Source organism: Poromitra crassiceps (assembly GCF_964638095.1).
Source record: "Poromitra crassiceps genome assembly, chromosome: 2".
Taxonomy (NCBI): Eukaryota; Metazoa; Chordata; class Actinopteri; order Beryciformes; family Melamphaidae; genus Poromitra; species Poromitra crassiceps.
The window spans coordinates 42,820,462-42,841,032 of record NC_139624.1 but is presented as its reverse complement, the minus strand read 5'-3'; the positions used below and the strand labels follow the sequence as shown (position 1 = coordinate 42,841,032).

Here is a 20,571-nt window from a genome sequence, read left to right as displayed (position 1 = left end):
GAAAAATATACTTACGATCGTAAGATGCAAAAAAGAAAAAGTGATTTCACACAGTCCATTATTGCAGCGTGCACAGTACCCGTCTTACTGAGCTGGTAGCAGAAGCTAACAGCTTAAAACACCCTGTGGTGTGGGCAAAGAAAGATGAGTCGACTTGATGCTGTAACCTTTTGAAAAATATAACTGCCAAAGGAGAGAAAGGAAAAGGAAGCTTTTAGCACGTTTTGCAGCTTGACACCTCTAAGTCCCAGACAAAAACCACCTCCTCCCTCCGCTCTCAACCTTATGCTCCAGAGAGAGTGACTGAGAGAGGGGGGGGCATCACAGACAAAAACCACCTCCTCCCTCCACTCTCAACCTTATGCTCCAGAGAGAGTGATTGAGAGAGGGGGGCATCACAGACAAAAACCACCTCCTCCCTCCGCTCTCAACTTTCTGCTCCAGAGAGAGTGATTGAGAGAGGGGGGGGGCATCACAGACAAAAACCACCTCCTCCCTCCAATCTCAACCTTATGCTCCAGAGAGAGTAATTGAGAGAGGGGGGGGCATCACAGACAAAAACCACCTCCTCCCTCCACTCTCAACTTTATGCTCCAGAGAGAGTGACTGAGAGAGGGGGGGGGCATCACAGACAAAAACCACCTCCTCCCTCCAATCTCAACCTTATGCTCCAGAGAGAGTGATTGAGAGAGGGGGGGGCATCACAGACAAAAACCACCTCCTCCCTCCACTCTCAACCTTATGCTCCAGAGAGAGTGACTGAGAGAGGGGGGGGCATCACAGACAAAAACCACCTCCTCCCTCCAATCTCAACCTTATGCTCCAGAGAGAGTGATTGAGAGAGGGGGGGCATCACAGACAAAAACCACCTCCTCCCTCCGCTCTCAACCTTATGCTCCAGAGAGAGTGATTGAGAGGGGGGGGCATCACAGACAAAAACCACCTCCTCCCTCCACTCTCAACCTTATGCTCCAGAGAGAGTGACTGAGAGAGGGGGGGCATCACAGACAAAAACCACCTCCTCCCTCCGCTCTCAACCTTATGCTCCAGAGAGAGTGACTGAGAGAGGGGGGGCATCACAGACAAAAACCACCTCCTCCCTCCAATCTCAACCTTATGCTCCAGAGAGAGTGATTGAGAGAGGGGGGGGCATCACAGACAAAAACCACCTCCTCCCTCCACTCTCAACCTTATGCTCCAGAGAGAGTGATTGAGAGAGAGGGGGGCATCACAGACAAACACCACCTCCTCCCTCCGCTCTCAACCTTATGCTCCAGAGAGAGTGATTGAGAGGGGGGGGCATCACAGACAAACACCACCTCCTCCCTCCACTCTCAACCTTATGCTCCAGAGAGAGTGATTGAGAGAGGGGGGGCATCACAGACAAAAACCACCTCCTCCCTCCGCTCTCAACCTTATGCTCCAGAGAGAGTGATTGAGAGGGGGGGGCATCACAGACAAACACCACCTCCTCCCTCCACTCTCAACCTTATGCTCCAGAGAGAGTGATTGAGAGGGGGGGGCATCACAGACAAACACCACCTCCTCCCTCCACTCTCAACCTTATGCTCCAGAGAGAGTGATTGAGAGAGGGGGGGGCATCACAGACAAAAAACACCTCCTCCCTCCACTCTCAACCTTATGCTCCAGAGAGAGTGACTGAGAGAGGGGGGGGGGGCATCACAGACAAACACCACCTCCTCCCTCCACTCTCAACCTTATGCTCCAGAGAGAGTGACTGAGAGAGGGGGGGCATCACAGACATGTGACAAGCCAGGACCATTAGCCAGGTCAAGCTATTTACTTGAAAGTGTTTTCTATACCCCAAGATAACTGAGCTGTGTGTGTGCAGTCATTGTAAATAATGGATACCATGCAATGTCTATTTGCAGTTGTGGACGCAGAATGTCATTTTCTGCAATTCTTCAACACAAGTTCCACTGTGAAGTTCCCACTCAAAGCGTTGTTTCCTCTGAGAACTATTGCTTACTCTCTATGAGAGAACTCAGAGAATCTGCTTGATAGAAGGATATTAATGTTTTGAATTACGGAGTTGACAGTAAATCTAATAGTCTCCGCCACCAAATCTTGTCTTAGAAGAGAAGCACGATAAAGCCGAGGTGGCGGGGTGGGGGGATTTGTTGGCTGTGTGCTCAAATTCCTGATACAGCCGATTCAGTGCTATCGATTAGCCAATCCCATAACCCCACGTGCCCTCCAACACTGATTGCCTCCAACGACACAAACTGCTCTCTTCTCCTCGTGTGTCCCTCACTCCACCTCCAAGTGCATGGACCCTCGAATCCCTTTCTTTCTTCTCCATGGCCACATCACATCAGTGTGGGTTGATGCCATGGCAGGGTGGGGGTTTGGTTTGGGGTGGGGTGAGGGGGTGCAGTGGTCATGGGAGTGTGAAAAACCACCCCTGGTGTGAAGCAATCATAGCTGGGTCTCTATTATCACCCCCCCCCCCCCATCCCCTCTCAACCCGTCACCCTAGACTTTCCTCTCTTCTCTCTTTCATTATTCCCAGCTCACTAGTCAGAAAGCTACACGCTGCCCCCACCTCTCTCTTTCCCTATCACTCTCTCTCTTTCTCTCCCCCTCCCCCGCTCTCTATTTCTCACCCATTACTCCCAGTTCAGTGGTTGGTATATGGAGGGTGACACTGGGCCAATTCAATCTCATGTCCCCTCCACCCACTGGGCTAGATGGAGTGATGCAGGCTCCCCCCTCCTCTCCCTGCGGGGCGGGCTGAGCCTGCAGCGGGACAGCGCTCTGTTTTCTACACCTCCCCTGCCCTCCCCCACACCTCCCCTGCCCTCCTGGGCTGCAAAGACCTTTCTATTCCCTCACCTGTAACTCCTATCCTCCTCCCCATCTTTTATTGATTTAGTTTACCTCTGGCTTACCTCTGCTGTTTGCTGTATTTGTATTTGTATTTGTGAGAAACACATCTGTGTGTTCCGTCCTGCTTTAACTGAGCTGATGAGCCTTTAGACACTACACTATTTTGATTGTATTTGATGAGACAATTCAAATGATGTATGTCGTTGTGTCACAATATACTGTGCAGTATTGTCATTTACTAGTTGTGTGTTTACTGAAGCACCTGAAGACCTTGCCCCAGGCTTTGTAGACTAAGACAACATCTGCCTAGAGCCAAGGATTTTCCTCCTCCACATTCTAAAAGACTTCAAGTCTGCTAGATTGGTTTCAGTCACAAGTGTACAGGTTCAGTTAATCCTTCCAGCGCTGCAGTTTCCTAATTGATTTGGCCATTGATTTTGCTGTATTTTCCAGCGATACATCAATTAAGCCTTAACACCTCTCCTTAAAACAGAAATGCTTTTTGGGGTGCCCTGGTGGCCCAGCCGGTAAAGTGCACATTAAGGCTAAAGTCCTAATCGCTGCGGCATGGGTTCAAGTCTGGCCCTTTGCTGCATGTCATCTCCTCTGGCCTTTACTGGGACTGTCAAATACAGCAGACATGTCATCTCCTCTGTCTGCCCTGCTTTTACTGGGACTGTCAAATAAAGCAGAAATAAAAAGAGGGAAAATCTTAGAATGGAACCGCTTTTCTAATCTGCATTCTGACTTTATGCCATGATTTACTGGACAGAACAGAACAATGGACTTTTGCCATTTTTAAACATCAGTGAAGCAGCATTTGCATCAGTTGGAGTAGAGGTGGGTTGGCCTGACTGGGCTTCTTGGGGCAAAACACATTGAAAGCTCCAAACACAGTGAGCCAGCCTTTCTCAGTAATCAATACTGTCACTAGCAACCAGTTTCTAACTTGTCCAATCTTCCAAGTTGAAATTCCATCTTTTAAAAATTGGGAAGACTATAATATTACCTCTGTATGATGTAAATGCAGCACTAGAATAAATGCATGACTGTTCTGCCTTGCTCATGGTGTGACATCTTGAATTAGCATGAGCTCCTGTTTGGTCAGGTGTGCTGCCGTCATGGTGATAGGAGTCAGAAGAAACCTCTTAAACAACTTGTGCTTGTAGGATATTAAGAGTAGGATATTAGATGAGGCTTCTATAGAGAGGTCCAGGGATGACGTATTTTTGTAGGCTGAATGCGGAAGTCCCGAACTTCCTGGTTCTACACTGTTTCTGTCTATGGGATTTTTGAATGGGTTTTTGGCGTGATGCTTCAAATAATGTCTGTGGGCAACGCAAGTTTAATCAAATGCGAACCAAGGTTCAGCGGGATAATCTTCACACATGAGGACCACTTTCATGAGTTTTGTAGCGTAAATGCAAGCCCTAGAAGTAAAAAGCTCGTGCTAAGCTAATCCAGAACTACACACTGTCGCATAGGCTTCACGTCACGTCAGCACTAACCTGGACTGTTGTTGATGTGTGCACTGATTACCTCGGGCTGAACGGGGCTGAAGCAGGTGAGGGAAAGAGAATTTCCGTGTTCGTCGTTTGAAGTGGTGACGTTATTGACGTTTAGAACACGGCTCTCTCGAATACTCGATTCTGATTGGTCAATCAACAATATTCACCGGTCATTATTTCTCGACAACCGACCGCTGCTCTGCCACACCTGGATTAATCAGTTGGTAAGAGCATTTTGTCCGCAGACGCTACTAATTAGGCCAACCAGTTGCAGCTGTGGTGTCTTGTGTGCCAATTAGGCTACGAATGAAACCGCTTTGTGTTGAAAACGCTATTAAAAAATCAATTTGAATAATTATTTTTGTCAGATTATTGAATGATTTAGTTGTAGGCCGTGTTCTAAGCGGGATAATGTATACTGAGCCGGTGATTACTGGAAATAATGACCTTCAGGTGAATATTAAGCCCTCCGCTGCGCGTCGGGCTAAATCATTCACCTGTCGGTCATTATTTCCACAGTAATTACCGGCTCAGTATACATTATCCCTTACATATATCCACATCGACTCAAAAGTGTAGTCTCATTTAGCCGTTTGCTAGCTAGCCGCCCGTTTAACGGCATGTAAAAGCTTCAAAACTCATAAAAGTGGTCTTCATGTGTGAAGATGATGTTACTAAACACTGGTTCGCGTTTGATTAAGCCAGCGTTGCCCAGAGAGATTATTAGAAGCATCGTGCCAAAAACCCATTCAAAACTCCCATAGGCGAAAACTGTTTAGAACCAGGGGCGTTAGCATCGATGATTTCCGGACTCGTTACTGGACCTCTCTATTGGCGGTGACAGCTGACATATTTAAATAATTGAAAATCAAATAACTGCAGCTTGACAGAGACAGTCTGTGCCTACAGTAAAAGCATATTCCATGGACATTTCAAGTTTTGTGACTAAACAGTTCATATTTGATGTCTTGTTTTACATGAGGGAGCCATGGGAGTGCTAAATGATTACGGCGTTGTGTGTAAGGATACTTATAGTCAGTAATGTGAAGATGGACACGCCTTTGATTTAAATATCCAATACCTCAAATGTGCATCTTGCAGGAGGCCGAGTGTCCTGATCAGCGGAGTCGGGCACGCATCAAGCTCTGCATCCCATAGCTTCCATAGTAACATGTAGTGTTCCCTAGAACTATGTCCTACTAATCATATTTAATTTCATACTTTGATCACCTGTGTTTGTTTTTTTACCTGCTGCCTGTTCTACTGCAAGCAGCATAATTAAGTAGTAGCTGTTTAGCTGTCAGCAAGGCCACCATCTGCAAACTGATATAAAAAGAAAAAACAATCATGAAGTGCTTGGTTTCATAATAAAGTTTATTCTATATTACAAATAGTATTTTGTTCTTGACTGCAAAATAGGAATGCATTATATTTACATACACAGGTATACAATTAATTATAACAAAGTTAGAGAAGCTCGCCTTATATCCCCCAGTTTTCGTTTTTATCTCCCGATAAGATACTCTTTTTATCTCTCAAATATGGTCTAGTAAAAGTCTTTTCTAGCATGTTTCTGTAACACCTGCTATAACACTGAGCTAGGAGGACGTTTTTAGTTCCTACAAAAGGTTTGAAGGTGGAAACTTTATCTGTGCTCTTGGCAACACAAGGCCGTTGGCCTGTGTTGCAGGAGGGATGGGGCAAGGGGAAGTGAAAGACAGGATGTTACATGGGGGGCAGATTCACGACGACAGTCCAGGACGCTCACCCTGTTAGTAATTAACACAGGGCCAGGAGGGGAAACTTTGGCTATCTAGACAGTTTACATTGGCTACATGAATGAAAGTGCCATCTAAATTCTATAAGATAAGGGGTGAATACAGATATTGCAATGTTAAGTCATAATGTCAGTCTTACGCAGATAAACCTTAAATTTTCTTCAAGGCTAAATCAACCTAAATTCCGTCTAATTTTCCAATATCAGGTATGAATGTGGTTAAAATGTTGACAACACATCCAGAAAGCATCTTGTGAATGTACCCCCTCCAAGTGGATGCAACAGACATTCAACATACTGTACAGCTCTGCTCACATAATGCCATGGACAATGAGTGAGTGGGGTATCTCAACATACATTTGACTCAAAGGCTAAGAAACAAACAGTAATTTGACAAATTGAATCTTGAAAATAAAATCTACCATCAAGCTTATTGTGCCTATCCTTCAAGAAATCTGCTTATCTGTAGAAATCACATTTAGAAATTGTTAATTTTGTACAGGTGCTATACAAGCACATTTTTCCTTCTCTCAAATTAGAACATTTGTGTTCTGTGACACACATGGTGGCAAACGGATGCAGTCATCAGATCTTTTGTTGATTTTTATACGTTTTGCAAACCAAATTGTAGTGTTTTTCTCATATGTTTTTGTTGATACTTGAAAACAAGTTCTGTCTCTCCAAAAGTTTCTTTATGCACTCGGCTCAACTGATGGGGTGGTTTGTGGGGGGGGGGACAAACATCCAAATCACATTTCAACTTTGATGGTTTCGGGTGCCACAGTCAGAAAAGGAAAATCTAATTAATCTAGCTCAGAAGACAACACTCAAAACAAGATGTCATAGCAGCAAAGACAGAGCAAGACTCTAACTGCATATTCTGTCTACCCAAACTAAAACCAATGAAGAGACACAGCAATCATGAAACATTGCGATGGCTTGTAATGGACAGGGACAAGAAAGATGGACATACAGTATGAATGAAAAATATGGGTTGTGGTTTTTATGCTAGATCAATCCATAATACTAAAAAGAACAGTTGGCTTGTGAATCACTTCAAAGTCCCTAGTAGTAGTAGATAAATATCTTTGATTGCAAGGCAGTTCCATTTCATAACATCCAAATAGGTCGACATGCAAGGGTATACAGTAATATCTGTTTTTAAAGGTACCTCTTCTTTATTTAGCAACTAACACGTCACAAAAACATGGGCATGAGGCTCTGCAGGGGATGAACTGGATAAAGGTTCCACCTTAAACGAAAGTTATAGTTTTTATAACATGAACAATCCACTTTTTCCATCTTGATTCTTCCAAGCAAAAGAAAGATAAAAGAACACATCCACATCATCATTGCAAGGCTTAATTTTCTCTTATTTTTCCTCTTTTTTTTAATAAGTTTCTTAAATTGTTTACATTTTACATGCGCTTAAAAAGCCAATAAAGGACCCAAGGTGGACCTAGGGCGGTCTTCACACATTCACATCACCACATGGGGCACGTTGTCAAGGCAAAAGAAAGGGCAGAGGTCAAAAGGAAAGGAGGGGCGCCTCCATCGCTCTCTCCCATCATGGGGGTTCACATCCAACAAGTCTGGTCTACTTTTAATGTCATTTCTTGTTTATCCTGCCATAATGCTTACTTACTAACTGCTCTGCTTTTTCCTTTTTTTCCTTTTTTTTTTTGAGGCTAGGAGAAGGCCGCCCCCTGCCGCCACTGAGGACAACTACACTAATACAGACAAGAGCGCCTCAACAGTTACACACTAAGAGTTGGGGTTTTGCTGTATGCAACTAGCTACCATCTCCAATGCTTGTGCAAAACAAAAACAAAAACTGGAAATTGGGGAGCCGGACAGAAGGGTGAACGGTGTGCCGAGAGCTGGAGAGACCCGGGACGACGGAGAGAGGAGGATCAGCCCGCCTCACCTCGCACGCAGAGCCTCTCGCCTCGACACACTGAGGTCAGAAAAATCACACAGGTTTTAAAGTTCCAGTCACAATTTAGTTTCTTTGTTTTGTCATAGGGGTGGTTGTCTTTTACAAAGTCTTTTTTTTGTCAGTTCCTCAGTGGCACTTTTCAAATTCATTTTTGACTGTTTTGAAAATGTCAAGCTCCTTTGGTTTTTGGCTGACCAACTAAGTCCATCTTGTTTGATTTCTCCACACAAAAGTCTTTTAAGCAAGAAAGTCCTGTGAAAGAAATGCTATTCTCTCACAGCAGAGCCCAGTTAGGTCGCAGCCAGAGACGGTGTTGAATCGCCTCTCTTGATATTTTCAACAAACAGCTTAGTGTCTTTCCAGTACATTTCAGTCAGCTCTCCTCTTGACCTTCTCCAGGGGTTGACGTAGATGTCTGGACAGTCAGGTTCTTGGGCAGCTGCTGATTGTGTGTGTATCTGTGCATGTGGGTGTGCTTTGATAGACCGTCGCAGTGACGACACAAGTTTGGAAGAGGCTAGAGCCAGGACTGCTCCAGGTGTTCGGATTAGCAGTCAAAACAAACACTGCCTTCCAGAGTTGGTTGTGTGCTTCTCACGGAGGATCCAACTTGGGTCGGGGCCTCCACTTTTATTTTCCTAATAAGTTAATTTTGCAGTAGCCACATAAGCCGGATGGAAGCAGAAATCATGAGCATTTTCTTTGAATTAAATGTAAGGTGGGCGGGGGACATGTGCGAATGTTGCGAGGGGGTGTAGGTTGGGGAGGCTCTGGTTTCTAAAGTTTAAGTGTCAGTCACGTTTCGATAAAGGAAAGGATCCAAGAAGCACTAACCCTTCCCTACCCCCATCAGTCTATATCTTAAATACAACTCCAGCTACATTGAAAGAACATGGGAACATTCTAGGTTTGCCTGGACCCTCCCCAAATTTCGCAGATATGTATGCTTTACTCGTAGGTACAGTGTAAACTTGCATTCATTTTCTTCGGAGGTGTTCTTTTGGCTTGCAGTCCTCGTTTTTGACGTTTCCTTTTGATTCCGTATACTGAATATAGCACTACAATAAACTGGACTCTAGAGATGGTTTTGTTTTTAGCTATCCTATTTCAAAAAAAGTTCTCAACAAAATGGACACCCATTGTGGTTTCAAAGACTTTATCTATCGATGTAAATTCTTGAAGGCAACATAAAAATGTTTTTTCCCCATCTTCCTCTGATGGGGGGGGGGGGGGGTCGGGGGAGTTAAAGTATGCCAATATGGCCAACTTTCAAGCAACTACCCCTCGGAGCTCTCCCTGTGGTGAAGCTGAGGGCTCTCCTGCGTTGCATCGTGGGAGACGCGGTCCTCAGCCCCAAACCCCTCGGATCAACTGGTCTATGCAGCAGAGCGGATGAGGAAAACAAAACGCTCGTTGGGGAGGAGGAAGCAGAAAAAAAGGTCAAGGAGGAAGTCTTCATCTTTGAAAGGAGGGAGGAATCACATGATGAGAAAGATGGGACAGGTCTTCGCTCAGGCACGGCTCGGTTTCTGACGGGGTCTCTTCCCAGTGCGCCCTGGGAAGTGCGGTCCTCAGCTCTCCAGACTCATGAAGGCCACCACCTGCTCCAGCTTGAAGGCCAGCCTCTGTTTCCTGGCTGCATCGTCCTGCTCCAGTGCACACACAATCTGCCCACGGGACAGCCAGGTAAACACACACACACACAAACACATTACTGGATGTCCTCAGTCTGCCAAAAAATGCAATCAATATTTACTATTCGTTAGAATATCATAATGTGGCTAGTCTGGTATGCTATTAGGGGCCGTGTCCACAGGGAATGTTTTTTGAGCTGCCAGTGCCTTTCTGCAATTAATTTTCTATGGTAAATACGCACCAGGACGTGCTGAGAGCGCTCCACTTCCCAGTACCGCACCTGCCGTTTCAGCACTCTCTGCGGCTAGTGTTTTTGGCGGAGCGCTCTGGGAGCATGACGTAGTTCAAACAGAAGGAGTGCAACTTTTGGAGAAGAGCGCTCATCAATCACCGAGCAATCACAATTGAGGAAGAGGTGGAACTAAAAATATGTTAAAAGCAAAGCCTGGGGAGATATCTCTGCTTTTTTTGGGGGGGGGGGGGGTTCTGGGTGAGAATTATGAATTGGATCTTGTTGGGTTGATGTTGGCTTGCTATTTACCAATTTACCTAGCTAACGTTAGCTACTAACTGTGCGCTGTGTGTCTGTGCGCTTTGGAAGAAATATAGGCATTCATATTTCTGATATCCAAAGCGCTCTGCCGCAAAAAAGAAAACATTCCCTGTGGACTCAGCCCCTTAGGTTACTCTATGTAGCCAACCCTAGAAACAACTACCTTTCCAGAAATGTCAATAGATGTAAAACATAAATTCTTGGCTAATAATAAGAGGCATGTGCTGTCTGTGTGGGCTACAGTGCTACATACCTCCTCAGCATATTTGCCCACATAGGAGTAGATCTCACTGAGAGAGCTCATGCTGTTGAACTCGTTCATGTGCATCCGTGACTGTTCTGCCAGATAGGCATTCATGTCCTGGTCACTGATTACCTGCATCTTGCTGATGTCTGAGTAGTACCTATTGAAAGAGAGAGGCAGGAAGAGACACTCAGTTATTAGGAATGCGTTTACTGCTGAAAACACTATTACAGTAGAAGAAAATGGTAAATGGCTCGGGCGCTGGAATATAACCAATGCAGTTTTAGAGGCGTTTGGGTAGAGTTAACAGCACTCACCTACTGTAGCACCGCGGACCCCCGGGTTCAATTCCCGGCAGCGGTACTTCCGGCTTGGTCAGACATTCTTACAGACACAATTGGCTGTGTCTGCCGGTGGGAAGCCGGTGGGGTACGAGTCCTGGTCGCTGCACTAGCGCCTCCTCTGGGTGGTCGGGGGGGGGGGTAACTGGGGAGAATAGCGTGATCCTCCCACGCCCTACGTCCTGCGGGTGAAACTCTGCGCTGTCAAATGAAAAGAAGCGGCTGGCGACTGCATGTATCAGAGGAAGCATGTGCTAGTCTCCAACTCTCCGAGGGGCTGGAGCAACGACCGGGACAGCAGGGGGAATTGGCCAAGTACAATTGGGTAGAAAATGGGGGGAAAAGGTGATCAAAAAGACTTGGGCATTGTGGGTCTTCACATAACGCTGCTGTTTTCCTTACAGCACATTTCCTCTCATCTTCTCCTGATCAGTGCAGTGGTTTGCTGCAGTCCTTGGAATATATATAACAGATGCATGTAGGAAAGAGGCAACAAGTGCCCTGTAGAGTGAACTGAGCTGAAATGGAGCCCTTGTAGACATTGCCAGGCTTGAGCCCTCACCCTTGAACACCATCACAGATGACATGACGAGCGCGCACACACACACACACACGCACACACACACACGCACACACACACACGTACGTCTTGAACACCATCACAGATGACGCGCGTGCGCACACACACACACACACACACGTCTTGAACACCATCACAGATGACACGCCAGCACGCGCACACACACACACACACGTCTTGAACACCATCACACACACACACACACACACACACGTCTTGAACACCATCACAGATGACACGCACACACACACACACACACACACACACGTCTTGAACACCATCACAGATGACGCGCACACACACACACACACACACACACACACACACGTCTTGAACACCATCACAGATGACACGCACGCACGCATGCACACACACACACACATATACGTCTTGAACACCATCACAGATGACACGCCAGCACGCGCACACACACACACGTCTTGAACACCATCACAGATGACGCGCACACACACACACACACACACACACACACACACACACACACACACGTCTTGAACACCATCACAGATGACACGCATGCACGCGCACACACACACACACACGTCTTGAACACCATCACAGATGACACGCCAGCACGCGCACACACACACACACACGTCTTGAACACCATCACAGATGACGCGCACACACACACACACACACACACACACACACACACACACACGTCTTGAACACCATCACAGATGACACGCACGCACGCATGCACACACACACACACATATACGTCTTGAACACCATCACAGATGACACGCCAGCACGCGCACACACACACACACACGTCTTGAACACCATCACAGATGACGCGCACACACACACACACACACACACACACACACACACGTCTTGAACACCATCACAGATGACACGCACGCACGCATGCACACACACACACACATATACGTCTTGAACACCATCACAGATGACACGCCAGCACGCGCACACACACACACACACACACACACACACACGTCTTGAACACCATCACAGATGACACGCCAGCACGCGCACACACACACGTCTTGAACACCATCACAGATGACGCGCACACACACACACACACACACACGTACGTCTTGAACACCATCACAGATGACACAGACACACACGTGTCTTGGTTGCATTTGGGTAAATGCAATCAGTCACTGTCAGCAGCAGCTGTGCTGCCCCCGTCAACTGCTTTAATTAAAACTGCTTATTTACATATTAAATTCCTGTAGCTGCATTCGAGGACAGGCTCGGTATTCAGCTGGATAATTCTGTGTGTGTGTGTGTGTCTGTGTGTGCGTGTGTGTGTCTGTCTGTCTGTGTGTGTGTGTGCGTGCGAGACAGTATGTGCCAGGAAACAGCCTTTAGAGCAACGGAAGAGGCAGGTGGGTGTTGTGCATAGCCTTTGCACAGAGAGGTCACACACACACACACACACACACACACACACACACACACACACACACACACACACACACACACACACACACACACACACACACACACACACACACACACACACACACACACACACCTCAACACCTGTTCGGTGTTGGAGGGCACTGGTAGGGAGTAGCTGGCAGGGGATTGTTAGTGAAGAGAACAGGTGTGCCTGGGCGCTGAGGAAGAAAGTTACGATTTGATTCTCCAAAATAACACCCTAAGCTTTGAAAGCCTGATGCGTGGGTGTTTTCAAACTCATTACATTTAGTTGGCCCAAGAGACAGTCTAGCAATATAATGTACTTCACTAAGAATACTAGAATGTACCAGTTATCTCCATCTATGCTTTCTTTGTTACAAGCAATATCTCTCACACTAAAGTAGATTTTGACAAAACTTTGTTTGAGAGACAATGGGAGAAAAACTTGTCACACTTATGTCTCAATTTGAGCTGCTGGCAATATATTTCATATCTACTCTCTTACTCTCTCTCTCTTACACTCACTCTCTTACTCTCTCTCTCTTACACTCACTCTCTTACTCTCTCTCTCTTACTCTCTCTCTCTTACTCTCTCTCTCTTACACTCACTCTCTCACACTCTCTCTCTTACTCTCTCTCTCTTACACTCACTCTCTCACACTCTCTCTCTGTGTTTGTTATTGGGAGACAAGGTCATCAAATCATTTAGACCAACAGTATAAACGCCTCCCATTATCGTCTATGGGTAATGACAGTATGTTGAGATGTTTATGTACTGACTTTTAGGAGCTGTTGAGTAAAAGTAGACATCTTTCAGTCAGCTCAGGAAACAGTTTGTCACTTGCATTTTCTTTTATCTTAGCTGCTCACAATAAATAAAAAATGAAATTTGACAGAAAATAATAACCTAATAGTCTTTTGGTGGAATCCCCCATTACATTACATTACATCATTTGGCTTTTATCCAAAGTGACTTATAATAACACATTTCTGTCAGCAATAGAGCAATCAACTATGCAACACAGTCTATGACAGCTACAACTTCTGAAGGAATAGTGGTAAAGTTTAGTTTAGTTTTTTAGAGAGAGAGAGAGAGCGATGTTCAAGAAGGGCCCAGATGGAGCCTGAAAAGGTGTGTCTTTAGTCTTTGCCGAAAGATCGGCAGTGATTCGGCTGTCCTGACCGAAGGTGGAAGCTCGTTCCACCATTGAGGTGCCAGGGACGAGAAGACTCACAAACGGGATGAGCAACTTTTGAGCCCCCGTAGTGGAGGAGGGGTGAGAGATTTGGAGCCTGACCATAGATTGTAAGTACAGAGGGGCTGTCTGGTGTACTGCCCTGTAGGCCAGAACCAGTGTCTTGAATTTAATGCATGCCGAGATGGGAAGCCAGTGAAGGAAGAGGGGAGTGACATGAGAGAATTTGGGTTGGTTGAATACCAGATGGGCTGCAGCGTTCTGAATGAGCTGAAGCGGTCGGATGTCAGCGGCAGGAAGGCCGGCCAGAAGCACGTTGCAGTAGTCCAGGCGGGAGATGATAAGTGACTGGACCAGGATTGTGTCGCTTCCCTGGTGAGAAACAGGCGGATTTTGCCGATGTTGTACAAAGAGAACCTACAGGAGCGTGCTGTCGCAGCAATGTAGGCCGAGCAAGACAGCTGGTTGTCAATGATCACCCCAAGGTTCTTAGCTGTTTGGGAGGGAAGCACAGTGGTATTGTCAATGGAGATGGAGAGGTCTGCGAGAGGGCAGTCTTTCCCTGGGAGAAAGAGTAGCTCTGTCTTACCAAGATTGAGCTTGAGGTGGTGGGCAGACATCCAGTCACCAATGTCTTTGAGGCATGCAGAGATGCGTGCCTCGATTTGGGTGTCTGAGGGGGGGAAGGAAAGGTAAAGCTGAGTGTCATCGGCGTAGCAGTGATAGGAAAAGCCATGAGATGAGATGACATGACCGAGAGATCTGATATAGAGAAGGAAAAGCAAGGGGCCCAGGACTGAACCCTGGGGGACACCGGTGGTAAGAGGGCAGGATCTGGAGATCGATCCTCTCCATAAGACCTGGTATGAGCAGTTAGAGCGATAGGAAGCAAACCAGGAGTGTGCAGATCCTGAGATGCCTAGGTCAGACAGGATGGAGAGAAGGATTTGGTGGTTGACTGTGTCAAAAGCAGCGGACAGGTCAAGGAGGACAAGGACAGAGGAGAGGGATGAGGCCTTAGCAGTGTGAAGGGCCTCTGTGACTGCAAGGAGAGCTGTCTCAGTAGAGTGAGAGGCCTTGAAACCGGACTGCAGAGGGTCAAGGAGGTCGTTCTGGGATAGATAGAGAGAAAGTTGATCGGAAGCTGCTCGTTTGAGGGTTTTGAAAAGGAATGAGAGAAGAGAGACAGGTCTGTAGTTCTGAATAGCAGTAGGGTCAAGGGAGGGTTTATTAAGCAGAGGCTTGACTCTAGCAGTTTTTAGAGTAGCCGGAACAAGACCTGAGGAAAGAGAGGAGTTGATGAGGAAGGGAGATAGGTCAGGGGAGATGGTTTGGAGGAGAGAGGAAGGGATAGGATCGAGGGGACAGCAGGTGGCTCGGTTAGAGCTGATGTGTTTAAGCACCTCACCCGGCGAAAGGGGAGAGAAGGAAGTAAACCTGGGGACAGGGGACAGAGAAGCAGCACCATTAATTAATTTCCCAGTGCAACACTGGTATTTCTTCATCTCTTTTTCTCTCTCTCTCAGTCAAAATGTTCACGGAGGCTTTTCCTACACCGCAGAACAAGGGGGTTGAGTCATGTAAGTAAAGAAAGCCCATTTCACAATAAAACAGCTCTCTTTTGAAAGAGGTTATCAAACTCTAGATTAGCCAATGTGCTGATTCATATGCGACCACTCTGCTAAACATCATGTTGTGACAGCTGGGATGAATTTGTCATTGTCTGGAGACCATCAACTCCCACATCAAATACAAGGCAACTGTCAATATCTCACTAGCCCGCTTCACTTTGCAGCCCTAAATGAATAACATCAACAGACTGTAGCAAGTCAAAAGCTCTGTGGGATATCACGGATCTGCCTGACTGCCATATCTCTCACACATACCATCTCCCCCATCTAGGTTTGAGCAAAACCGCTGAATATGCAAGGTACCTGTGCAGTTGTTGGCATATCTGTTTGATTTTCATTTATCAACATCTCCCATGGTTTCCTCTGTGAATAGACTGTGCGGCCTAGTCACAAGTCAATCTGGATAAGCTTTAGGTTTTACTCTGCGTCTCGGAGGAGCAGCACTGGACTAGCGGGGACAATTTCCTTTCTGACATGCTGTGACAAAACCATGTTTCCATTAGCTTGCTCCCCAGCTCTGACTAGCTACACCGCAAGTGCTATCTCCATTATTAACAGTGGTGGATGGAGTACCTGAAAGCCACACTTGAGTATAAGTACAGATATCTGACCAGAAAATGACTTTATTAGAAGTTAAAGTCACCTATTAGAATATTACTTGAGTAAAAGTATCTGATATTTACTGTACTTAAGTATCAAAAGTAATTTTCAGATATTAAATGTACTCAAGTACTGTAACATGTAAGTATTATTACCTTTATTACAGTACACCACTGATTATTAACACATTGACTGCCAGCCCTTTTTTCAATGCTGTAGGTAGGTTGTGCCAGGTTTTTTTTTGAGGATTCTGGCTCATTTTACAAGAGCCGAGGATTCTTTTCTGTTAAGACTTCGTGAACACCAATCATCTAAAAAGAACTAATAGAATGTGTGCTTTCTCTGTCTAAAAGAGTTAGTTTGTAGAGTTAGTAGTTATGTAAGCATTAGCAGTTGAATACAGCATGGTTTCAGCGTCAAAAAAATTATTCAGAGATAAACGGCTTTTTGTGAAATTCGATAGAACAGTCACTTTAACCATTCATTTTTGGCATCAGTAAGAGTCAGACATCTAAACAATAGTTTTGAACAGTAATTTCCTCCATAACAGCAGGAAACCCCCCTCTGCTTCCAACTCCTCCCTCCGTGTGTGTTCTCCTCCTGCCTCCCTGGCTCTCCAGCGGGCGTGTCACAACGAAGTTGCTGCTGCCTGGCTGCTGCCTGTTTGAGCGGCCGCTGTTTGAGGAAGTCTGGGTGGACTCGCTCGTTTCGTGGAGTTTTGGTTGAGAGCTTTGATGCGATTCTGGTCATATTTATGCTGCGTGTTTCAAAGTGTGCATCCAATCTATTCTTGGAACCCCCCACCGTTGCCACCGCTGTGCATCAGCGCGAAAGTGAAAGCGTTTTCGCCATCAATTTTACAGTATGAGAACGGCTTCGTCGCGCTTTTCCCTCCAGTTTTGGGTCGCCTCTTTCTACTGTGGAGAGACATGTCGACACTCAGTGGGTCGGTAAAATAGATTATACACATTCAATACCTCCAATTCTGGTGTAGGAGACGTAAAAGGGGTTGATCGATGTCCCACCGTCAAAAAAAAAAAATGTTTATGTAAGCCGAGATATCTCGTCCTTGGCACTCAACGGTTGGATTATGTAAGCCGAGATATCTCGTCCTTGGCACTCAACGTGTTAAGATGCAGCGTGGAGGAGAGATCAAAGTAGAGCACGTCTGTTGTCCCTGCAGTATTTACTCACTTTCCTATGTCTTTGTCTTCAGTCAGATGCTGCAGTCTGCCTCTTCTAAATCCCTTGCCTGGCATGCCTGGTATTTGGGCATGGTTGGATAGCAATAGCACAGAGTGAAGCAGCACTAGATCCACCCTTAGTCATTACTATGTTACTCCAAATGACTAATACAGTTCCACTGTTGGGTGTTTACTCTGACAGTATTACTCCCTCAAGCGAGGGACTACTAAGGGATGATGATCATACACTAGACTAGAGGATATGGTGTACTCCATTGTTACAGAAATCAACACAAACCCATCTTACTGAAAGCCTCAGAATGATATTACCACTAAATAATCTTGGTTGATACTTGGGCTGCAGTTACTGCTATGACATCTACAACTGCAGATTGTAATGTTGCCCAACATATTGCCATTTGAAAAACTGTCCTGATGGTGGTGCTATTCAGCATGATCAATGGGTCAAACACGGATTGTTGAAAGATTCTTCTGAGAAGTAGCAACGTGGCCATTACCACCTGTTGCACCACCAGGGACCATGTACAGTACATGTATAAACATATTATGCTAATCTCCCATGGCTGCCAGGCTCAGTCAACCTCAGTCTCCACTAATGCTAACTGACACGCATGCGCGCACACACACACACACACACACACACACACACACACACACACACACATCTCACATGCCTCAGACATGAGGAAATTGCATCCACTGCTACAGGGAGTAAAATGATGTTAAAGGGGATACCACTGAATCATGTCAGTTTTGAATATTTGCTTTGATGCTCACTCTGATCACTCTGCAAGATCACTCTGGTCTGGAATAGTGGGCACTGACTTCAGTTTGCTCCTCTCAAATCTGTGATGCCGCGCTGATATGCACCTGAGAAAATGAACCAGAAAGCTGACTCTACCACTATCCAGGAAGATTTGATTAGGATCAGGTATATTTTCTTACCTGAAACTCATAGCATGACTAAACTTGGATAGATATTGCACTATATGAATTCACATTAACTACAGCATTATACATGCATTGCTATATCTTATGTGCTATCCAGAGCCACACAAACCAGCAACCACAACTTCCCACCTTCCATTAGCTAAACCTAGTGTCCTCTAGAGAGAGTGGCGTCAGCGGAGGACCAAAATGCGTGACTCATGTAGCCAATGAATAGCCAGGAAGGGGTCTTGCATAAAGGCATAAAATAGGCATTTGAAAGCATACAATAAAGCTGATCAAATACAATTTGATTCTTTAAAGGTCTGACCCTTTCAGAGTACAACACAAACTGTCTATTTTGCTGCAACTCGACAGTGCTGCTTAATCCAGGACCTTACTTCCTGGAACTCTTGAGAGTAAAAAACTGGTCCATTGGAGTGAATGGAGATGTCGGGACTCTTCTATCTTTACGGCTCTGGCCAAACCTATCCATGTATAAATCACCTCGGGGACCCTCATTCTTAGTAGTGTGTCATAGAACATACACCTAGCGCATGCGCGCGCACACACGCACGCATGCACGCACGCACGCGCACACACACACACACACACACACACACACACACACACACACACACACACACACACACACACACACACACACACACACACGCAAGCACACGCACACACAGGACTGATGAATCTGGTCGTTCGCCTAAAGCTCCTCATTTGGTTGCAGCCATCTAAGCAGTGCACATATATTCTTGTCCTGAGGCCTAGCCTGGTAGCACAGCTTCCAACACATAACTACTTGTGAGCCGCTCCACAGTGCCCCATCTTTTATTCAGCACCTCTTCCCCTCCCCTGCTGACAAATAAATTTAATAAAACTCTCATTTTAACAAATTACCAGTCACTACTGCCTGCTACTCTCCAAAAGTCTTTCTCTCGATTGCATATGCCGCACACACATGCGCGCGCGCACACACGCACACACGCACACACACACACACACTGACTTCTCTGTGGCTCTCGTGCCCTGGGCGCTCCCATCCATTCCCAATGTGTTGTAATTTGGAGTGTGCTTCATGGCCCATAGATCACAATGCCACAGTCGCATGTGTCTGTGTTGGAATGAAACATGTTTTCGCTCATGTATGAACCCCCGCCACATACACTTTTCCCATTTCCATCAATCCAGCAGTGGCTCTTAGCTTTCCACCCAGCTTCACACACGCACGCACACGCACACACACGCGCACGCACACACACACACACACACACACACACACACACACACACACACACACACACACACACACACACACACACGTGTTCTTTTTCTCTAGAGCTCACCTCTCCACCCAGCTCTTGTAGCTGGGGATGTCCTTGGCGTAAAGCAGCTTGTTGGAGGGCGAGTCCTTCCCCAGGCGGTGTTCTGAGGTGGAGCAGGAGTCCATGAAGGTCTGGGCCACCACAGACAGACAGGCGTCCGTGATGCTGCTCTTATGGATGTCAAACACAAACTGGGGGTTCTTGATCACGTTCACCCAGAAACGCAGAGGTAGGCTGCAGGGAGATAGGCAGAAAGCAAAGTTTAGCGCCAAACTATTGAGGATTATAGGCGGTTTTCACAGAATTGTGTTGCTAGGCAACAGTTTGGAACCTAGCCTATGTCCTGTCAGTTATTGTACTAGCAAACACTGCAACAGGAAGTAAGCTGGGGCAATTTAGAATGTTTGTGTTCTCAAATGGAAACCGTCACTGTCCACATACTTTTATGCGTCTTTCACGTTGGTATCATGTTAAGTAATACATCCACCAGTGGGCAGTAGAGAGTCAAATGTGTGAGTGTGTGTGTGTGGTTCTGCTGCGTTTCATGCGTATGCGTAAGCTTTCAGAGGACGGACAGAAATACACAGGAAATGATGGCAGAGTACAGACAGAAGGCTGTGTCCGTCTCCGTCTTTAATGTAGAGTATCATTGGGCCTTAAGACAGACATTTTTGCAGCATGGTAATGTACCGAATTGTGCAATGCTGCTTCTGTCATTAAAATTGCTTTTACACAGATTAGTTCCATCTCGGTGACAGATAATGTCAACAGAAGACCAACTCTTTGTTGTTCCATCTAAAATGAGAGTAAAACAACAGTC

At 46.1% G+C, this 20,571-nt stretch overlaps 1 protein-coding gene across 2 annotated transcripts in view; it reads right to left on the bottom strand.

The window, feature by feature from the left end:
• Positions 1-9,645: 9,645 nt before the first annotated feature.
• Positions 9,646-20,571, bottom strand: part of plxna4 (plexin A4) — a gene marked incomplete at both ends in the record, with an annotated part of 489,925 nt that continues 478,999 nt past the window's right edge. For both annotated transcript variants that reach the window (XM_083659977.1, XM_083659976.1), the window contains 3 exons: positions 9,646-9,741; positions 10,516-10,666; positions 19,773-19,985. In XM_083659977.1, the coding sequence (XP_083516103.1) occupies positions 9,646-9,741; positions 10,516-10,666; positions 19,773-19,985 (460 nt within the window). The remainder of the gene's footprint in view (positions 9,742-10,515; positions 10,667-19,772; positions 19,986-20,571) is intronic.